Source organism: Pantherophis guttatus, chromosome 11 (genome assembly GCF_059756535.1).
Source record: "Pantherophis guttatus breed Tessera chromosome 11, ASM5975653v1, whole genome shotgun sequence".
Classification (NCBI taxonomy): domain Eukaryota; kingdom Metazoa; phylum Chordata; class Lepidosauria; order Squamata; family Colubridae; genus Pantherophis; species Pantherophis guttatus.
In genome coordinates, this window is record NC_142073.1 from 5223723 (window position 1) to 5231798 (window position 8076).

At 42.7% G+C, this 8076-nt stretch overlaps 1 protein-coding gene across 4 annotated transcripts in view; it reads left to right on the plus strand.

The window, feature by feature from the left end:
• TOX3 (TOX high mobility group box family member 3) overlaps positions 1–4881 on the plus strand; it is a 75864-nt gene extending 70983 nt beyond the window's left edge. For all 4 annotated transcript variants that reach the window (XM_087877121.1, XM_034426494.3, XM_060682505.2 and 1 more), the window contains 3 exons: positions 1673–1900; positions 2844–2924; positions 4029–4881. In XM_087877121.1, coding sequence (XP_087733247.1) covers positions 1673–1900; positions 2844–2924; positions 4029–4736 — 1017 coding nt within the window. In that variant the 3' untranslated portion in view covers positions 4737–4881. The remainder of the gene's footprint in view (positions 1–1672; positions 1901–2843; positions 2925–4028) is intronic.
• Positions 4882–8076: the final 3195 nt, after the last annotated feature.

Here is an 8076-nt window from a genome sequence, read left to right on the forward strand (position 1 = left end):
CCTGCCTTATTAATGGGGTCCTCTTGTTTGTCGTCTCTGGCTGCAGTGCTTTTGAAACGTTTTCACATGCCACCTCGTTGGGTATTCATGCTTTCAAAAGAAATCAACAAACCCGATGCATTTCTGCCTTAAAAAGCAGACTTCTCCTTTTTCATAAGTGGTGCTCTTCACCTTTCTTTGTTTTTCATCTTGAGAGTAAATGACCATCCGAAAGAAAGATGGCAGGTGGAGAAATACATCTGAACTCGCAGCCCATCCGTTTTGGAAACAAATAGCAGGATTTTAGATGTGTTTCTAGCACAGCATCTTAATTTTTTTTTCTTTGGTTTTCTTTTCCCTGGGGTTGGGGAAAACCTTTGCCATTATTTAACCTTAAGCCAAAGGAATGTGGCAAATCACATCTAGAGATTGGTAGGCTAGCCAATGGGTGAAAACCAAGAGATTTGCACACACGTAGAAGGTGTGGATCTTATCAAGTGGCGTTTTGATGAAAATTCTGCCTACGAGCTACGCAGGGCAGCTGCAGAGAGAGAGAGACACTGGCACTGAGAAAGGATTGAGAAATAACTCTACTCATTGCTCTTTAGCCTGGACGAATTAACAGAGACGTTAGCAACAGCGTGAACAAAAGGGCTGGAAAAGTACGAAGAGTTCCTTCCTCTTCTTTTCACGCAGAGTAATATCTTGTTTCTCAAATGTTAGTGGGGTCCATTGGACACCAAAGAAAGTTTTAATGCTTCAGATGTTCTAGTTATAGAATTTAATAAGACTGTCCAGAGTCGATTGATAGATAGATGAGAGATGAGAGAGACAGAGACAGAGACAAAGAGAGAGAGAGAGACAGACAGACAGACTGACTGACTGGCTGACTGACTGGATAGGGTGACTTTGGGTCAATCACCAGGAGTCTGTGAGTTCTAGTCCCGCCTTGGCCATGAAAGCTAGCTGGGTGACTTTGGGCCAATCACCAGGAGTCTGTGAGTTCTAGTCCCGCCTTAGCCATGAAAGCTAGCTGAGTGACTTTGGGCCAATCACCAGGAGTCTGTGAGTTCTAGTTCTGCCTTAGCCATGAAAGCTAGCTGGGTGACTTTGGGCCAATCACCAGGAGTTTGTGAGTTCTAGTCCTGCCTTAGCCATGAAAGCTAGCTGAGTGACTTTGGGCCAATCACCAGGAGTCTGTGAGTTCTAGTCCTGCCTTAGCCATGAAAGCTAGCTGGGTGACTTTGGGCCAATCACCAGGAGTCTGTGAGTTCTAGTTCTGCCTTATCCATGGAAGCCAGACGGGTCACTTTGGGCCAGTCCCTCCCTCTCATCCCAACTCACCTCACAGGATTGTTGTTGTTGTCAGAAAATAGGAGGAGGAAGGTGTTTTGGCTAAGTCTGCTGCCTTGATTTATTTGCAAAAATAATCAAGGGATACAAATAAATAAAGATCACAAAATCAGGCCCGATTCCCCCTCAACCTCCTTGCTTAGCAACAGAAACTCTGCCCCCCCCTCCCCAGTTTCTGTTCGTAAGTTGAGGACTTTCAAGGAGTTGCAGACAAGCCTTGGCCTCCCTTCCGAACATCTGTTCCCCTTCCGATCTGAAGCCTGCTATTTTTAATCACATCTGGCCTCTGAAAAAAAAAAAAAAAGACAAGGCTGAATTTTCCTCGTTTCTGCTCTTCTAGGCTGCCGGAGAAAAGCGAGCTGCCCCAGATCCTGGCAAGAAGCCCAAAACGCCGAAGAAAAAGAAAAAGAAAGATCCTAATGAACCGCAGAAGCCGGTGTCCGCATATGCCCTGTTCTTCAGGGACACGCAAGCCGCAATTAAAGGCCAGAACCCCAACGCTACCTTTGGCGAGGTTTCAAAAATCGTGGCCTCGATGTGGGACAGCTTAGGAGAAGAGCAGAAACAGGTAAGCGGAGCGGAGGAGCCCGCCTTGGAGTTCGGAGGGAAAGGCGCCAAGGATTACAATCCCATCTAATTAAAACAACGGAGGGCTGATCTATTTGTGTGTGGTGGGGGGGGGCTTCGTTAATGAGGAAGCGAGCACAGATGGGGGGACACGACCAGGCTGCTTTGTAGTCTCGCCTGAGAAACTCAAAAAGAGTCAAGATCTACCCGGCGGATTTGGTATTTGCGGTGGTAGGATTTTAATGAACCGATGGATGAACCTTGATTAGAAGCGTTTTTCACCGATATTTTGATTATCGGGCGGTCCTGTGTTCCTGGCAGGCATGGGGGCACACAAAGGTAGAAATGCAAGCACGTACACAAACACGTACACAATACAGACTTTCTTAGAAATGTTTTTTTCCTCTTCTATCTCACGAAAGGACTGGTTATTTTTGTTTTGTTCCCCTTTTAAAAATTCTTTTAAAAAGAAGTTACAGTGTTGATAATGTCAGAAATTGTCCTACTACTATTACTACTACTACTACTACTACTACTACTACTACTACTATTACCTCCTCCTTTCTCTTCCTCTTCTCCTTCTCTTCCTCCTCTCCTCCTCCTCCTTCTTCCTCTTCCTCTCCTCTTCCTCCCCTCCTCCTCCTCCTTCCTCTCCTTCTCCTTTTCTTCCTGTCCCTCTCCTCCTCCTCCTTCCTCTCTCTCTTCTCCTTCTTCTCTTCCTCCTCCTCCTCCTCCTTCCTCTCCCTCTTCTCCTTCTTCTCTTCCTCCTTTTTCCCCTCTCTCTTCTCCTTCTCTTCCTCCTCCTCTCCTCCTCCTTCCTCTCCCACTTCTCCTCCTCCCCCTCCCTCACAGCTCCTCTTCAGGCAAGAACTGCTGTACTTTGTGAAGCTTCTGGGTGTCTGGGTGTTGAAGGTCTGGTGTTAACATTGTACCATTTTTAACAGGTATATAAAAGGAAAACAGAAGCTGCCAAGAAGGAATACCTTAAAGCCCTTGCAGCCTACAGAGCTAGTTTGGTGTCAAAGGTGAGCTGAATGCCAACTTCAGTTCAACGTATAGGAGCAGTTTTTGATTCAGATTTATTTTCTTTTTCAATCATCTTGTTAAAGGCTTTTGTAAAATAAGTAACTATCTCATTGCTTGAGGTATGAAATGGGGTTCCTGTTCCTTCTAAAATTAACTTGCAAATGCAGAACTAAACCTGTGGGAAAAGAAGGGGAGCGTTAAACAAATTAGAACTTTTTAAAAGAACTATATAATAGGTCCAACAGGTTTAGTTTCTTCAACAAATAAGATCAAGGGAATGTCATGTAAAGCACTGCAGCATCGCAGAATGTACTTTTTTTAAAACGACCGTGTAACCACTTGCATTGGGGTGGAGTCGGGGCGACAATGGAGCTGAGAGTTTACTGGCCAGATGCCCTTCCTGACACCTACACAGTGTTCGCAGCAAACAATTACTCATTGCACCCAGAGAGATAAATATTTGCCGTTACCTAGGATTGAACTCACATAACCTCCAGGCGAGAGCTCTGCCTCTAGGCCGCCACGCCGCTCCATCACAGAATGTACTAGGATAAGACAAAATACATTAATACTGAGACCAAGGCTGCCTACACTGCATCAATAACCCTCGTCCGCAGTCAACTTGCTGCGGCCAACTTGCCACGGGACAAGAGTGACACTAATATTGAAGAAATAGGGGGACTAGAATCATTAAAGAAAGGAGGACAAAATGAAATGCAACTGACAAAAATTAAAAAAAAATTTAAAATTATTTTAAATATCTATTGCTTAGCACATTGTAAGCCACCCTGAGTCTCCGGAGAAGGGCGGCATATAAATCAAATCAAATATATATATATATATATATATAGAAATTGAACGGTTGAATCGTCCCGTGGCAAGTTGGCCGCAGCGAGTTCTTCAGTGGTGGGATTCAGCCAGTTCGCACCACTTTGGAAGAACCGGTTGTTAACTTTCTGAACAGTTTGGTGAACTGGTTGTTGGAAGAAATAATTAGGGCAGAGAACCGGTTGTTAAATTATTTGAATCCCACCACCAGAAGAAATAACCTCGAACCCAGACAAGTAGACTTATGGTTGTTGCGTTCTCTTTTTGGCCCACAGGCTGCTGCTGAATCAGCGGAAGCGCAGACGATCCGGTCCGTCCAGCAGACTCTGGCCTCCACGAATTTGTCTTCTTCCTTGCTTCTGAACAGCCCACTTTCACAACATGCCACAGTCGTCACCTCCCCGCAGACTCTCCAGCAGCCCCTTCCCAGGGCCATCGCCCCTAAGCCGTTAACCATGCGGCTGCCCGGGAACCCCATCGTCACCCCCGCCTCCGTCGCCCCCAGCGGGCCCACAAACATTTCCCCCTCACTGATCAGCTCCATGACGACCAGCATGGCCCCCACGCCGTCCTCGGCCCCCTCCCAAGTCAGCCCTTCCTTGCAGAGCCAGCAACACCAGCTGCAGCATCTCCAGCAGCTGCACCTGCAGCAGCAGCAAATGCAGCAGCAGCAGCTCCACCAGCAGCAGCTCCACCAGCAGATCCAGCAGCAGATGCAGCAGCAGCATTTCCAGCACCACATGCAGCAGCAGCTGCAGCAGATCCAGCTCCAGCAGTTGCAACAGATGCAGTTGCAACAGATGCAGCAGCAGCAGCAGCAGCACCCGCCGCAGCCCTCCCCCCAGCAACTTTCCCCGGCTTCCTCGCAGATCACCTCGCCGATAGCGGCCATCGGCAGCCCGCCCCCAGCCAGCCAGCCACACCCGTCCCAAATACAAGGCCAGACGCAGACTCAGCTCTTATCGCAGGGCGGTATTTTCTGAAGACCCGCCAAGTCGGCCCGTGCTAAAGCTGTGAATCGGGCAGAAAATGGCGCAGGGCTGAGGAAGAGTTTATGCAGGAATGCATAACACATAAAAGGGACTTCTAAGCTGTCTATTAGATAGGCAATAAAAGAACTACAGTGTAGCTGGGTATAATCCTTTAGCTGAATTATAAATATTTGTTTTCCAGGGTTCCTTTCCCCCTTGCCCTTTCCCCTTCCTCTTTCTCCCTTCCCTTCTTTTTTCCCTTCCTTTCCCTTCTTTTCCCCCTTTCATTTCCCCTTTCCCCTTCTCCCACCCCTTCCCTCCCTTTCTTTACTTTCTTCCATTCCACCTGCCCCTTTCCCTTCCCTCTTCCTTCTTCCCCTCCCCTCCCTTTCCCTTCCCTTTCTCTTTTGTTTTTTTAGGCAAATAAACTGTGCTCTTTTTTCCCCACTTTTTTTTTTTTTAATGTGGCCCCTTTTTTAAAAAATTTATTCCAAGCTTTACTGACAATATATGAACTGAATAGTCTTAAATGCCTGGGCAAGAAGACTTGAGAAAAACAAAATGGCCTTTTTACAATTTTCCGATGAAAACTGTTCCTTTCCTGCAAAATTGTTTTTAGACTGGTTTTAAGTTTTTGGAATTCATTTGAACCCCCAAAGCTCTTAAAAGCACAGTTGTAACTACCTGTAAAATGTCGATTGGATTTCATACAATCATGCTTCCATGACATGAGTAGGTGACAAATGTTTTTCTGTCATGGATAATAATGATGTAAAAGAAATATCACAGACTTTTGCCAAAGCTCTTTTTTTTTCCTTTTTAATAATGTCTTCTGAAGTTCATCAACATCAAAAGCCATCTTTTCATTTTACTCTGCTTGGTTCCCCCTCCCGCCCAATTTCTCCAATATTTTGGAATAAAACACACACTTAATTCAGTTCTGCTCATAACCCCCCATTAAAAAGAAACTGAATATTCTATTCTGTGTTTGGGTGAACTTTCAGATTTAATACACTGTATTTTTTAAAAAAAGGAAATGCACTTAAATAAACTGTTATTACAAAAAAAAAAAGTAAGAAGAAAAAAAATGTTGAGTTTTTAAAATATGATGTAATATTGGTAGATTATTTAAAGGGGGTTGCCACATCTGAATAATCAGTGTAAATATTTTCTTTAAAAGGTTGTAAGTTTTCAGATCATGTGTTGTAAAGTTTTCATAAATGAGGCTTTAATGTAAACACTGGTAACACGAATGATTTAATTGCGGCATTGCTTATTGTGTTTTTATGCTGTTTTATACTTTTTTATGAGTTACAATAGCAGCAATTAAGTTGTTTGTATTTTGCTTATCTAAAAAAAATGCTTTTATCTTGCTATAGAATAAACACATTTCAGGAAAAAAAAACCTACCACCACCAAACAGCTTTGCAAAATTGTAATTAGTCAGTGCTGAATATGGAATATGGATGGGACATTTGATGTGTCCATCTGGTGACAACGGTGACCTACAGAAGGTTGGAATCCTTCGACCTTGTACTCCTTGACTTACGACCACAATTGAGCCCAAAATAACAACAATCATTGACACTATGGAATATGCAGCCATATTCCACTAATATATATTATTACAAGAATAAGTATAGGTATAGGTATAGGTATGGTATGGTATGGAATGGAATGGAATGGAATGGAATGGAATGGAATGGAATGGAATGGAATGGAATAGAATAGAATAGAATAGAATAGAATAGAATAGAATAGAATAGAATAGAATAGAATAGAATAGAATAGAATAGAATAGAATAGAATGGAGGAGGAGGGAATGAGAATAGAATAGTCTTGAAGTCGTGTCCGACCCATTGCGACCCCATGGACAATGTTCCTCCAGGCCTTCCTGTCCTCTACCATCCCCTGGAGTCCATTTAAGCTCACGCCGACTGCTTCAGTGACTCCATCCAACCACCTCGTTCTCTGCCGTCCCCTTCTTCTTTTGCCCTCCATCGTTCCCAGCATTAGGCTCTTCTCCAGTGAGTCCTTCCTTCTCAATAGGTGGCCATATAGAACAGAATAGAATTATTTGTTGGCCAAGTGCGATTGGACACACAAGGAATTTGTCTTTGGTGCATAAGCTCTCATTGTACTTCATCAGTCAGAGCAAGCTTGTTCAACAAAGAGTCGTTGGAATGCATCAACGCCTTTCACAAAAACCTCAGGGGTTTCCTCCCCAAACTGTGTTGCAATATGTCGATGAATATTGCATATTCTTTAAGCAGGAATTGCATTTCTGGATCTCTCAAGGTAAACAATCTTCATCATGAGTATATCAACATTTAAGGTTCATTGTTTAATGTCTTCAAGTCTTCAATATTCCCATAAAATAGAAGCAGGATCATGCAATAAGTCATTTTATCTAGAGTTCTAAAGCATGTGTAGAAACGGTGAGAAGATCTTCTAGCTCCTTTGATATATTGGAGAATAGAATTAGAATTAGAATTAATAGAATAGAAAGAATAGAATAGAATTAGAATAGAATAGAATAGAATAGAATAGAATAGAATAGAATAGAATAGAATAGAATAGAATAGAACAGAACAGAATTCTTTATTGGCCAAATGTGATTGGACACACAAGGAATTTGTCTTCGATGCATCAGCTCTCGTACATAAAAGCTATAAGTGATAAATCATGATCATAGTCGTCATCAAAAATACATTCATCATAAATTATAAGATACAACCCAGTGATAAATGCAACACTTAGTGATAGATAATAGAGGAGTGGCTCATGAAGACAACATTGTAAAATAATTCCCTCCCCCTCTCAAAATCACAACAAGGTGGCATCTGATGGAGAAAACTCTAAATCTATCTTTGCCCATTTTTGGGTCAATAAATGCAATTTGTTTCCTTACGTACCAACATAACAATATCTATATTGCAATTAAGATAATGCTCAGTGACAGACACTTTTCTTTTTTTGCATAGATCTGCCTCTGTGTATTTATTTCAGAATCCATTGATTTTTTTAAAAAAAACAAAACTCTTTTATCTAGGTTGACCTTAAAAATCATAGTGTCTGTCCTATGAGAAAGGAAATCAGGAGCCCTGTTGTACTCACTGTTTTACATCTTCCCCCACTCCTCTCTTTTCTCCATACAAGGAAAACAGTTTGACCACTATCCCCAGTTGTCTTGCATGATTAATTACAGCATCTGTCCTGTCAGAAGCTATAATGAAGAGGTCTTGATAAAAATTGCAAATTACCACTGGCAAACCATCTTAAAACGGCTTGGGATAAAATAGAAAAACAGCAAATCAGGAACCTGAGTAGAATCCTAATCTTGAGGAAAATA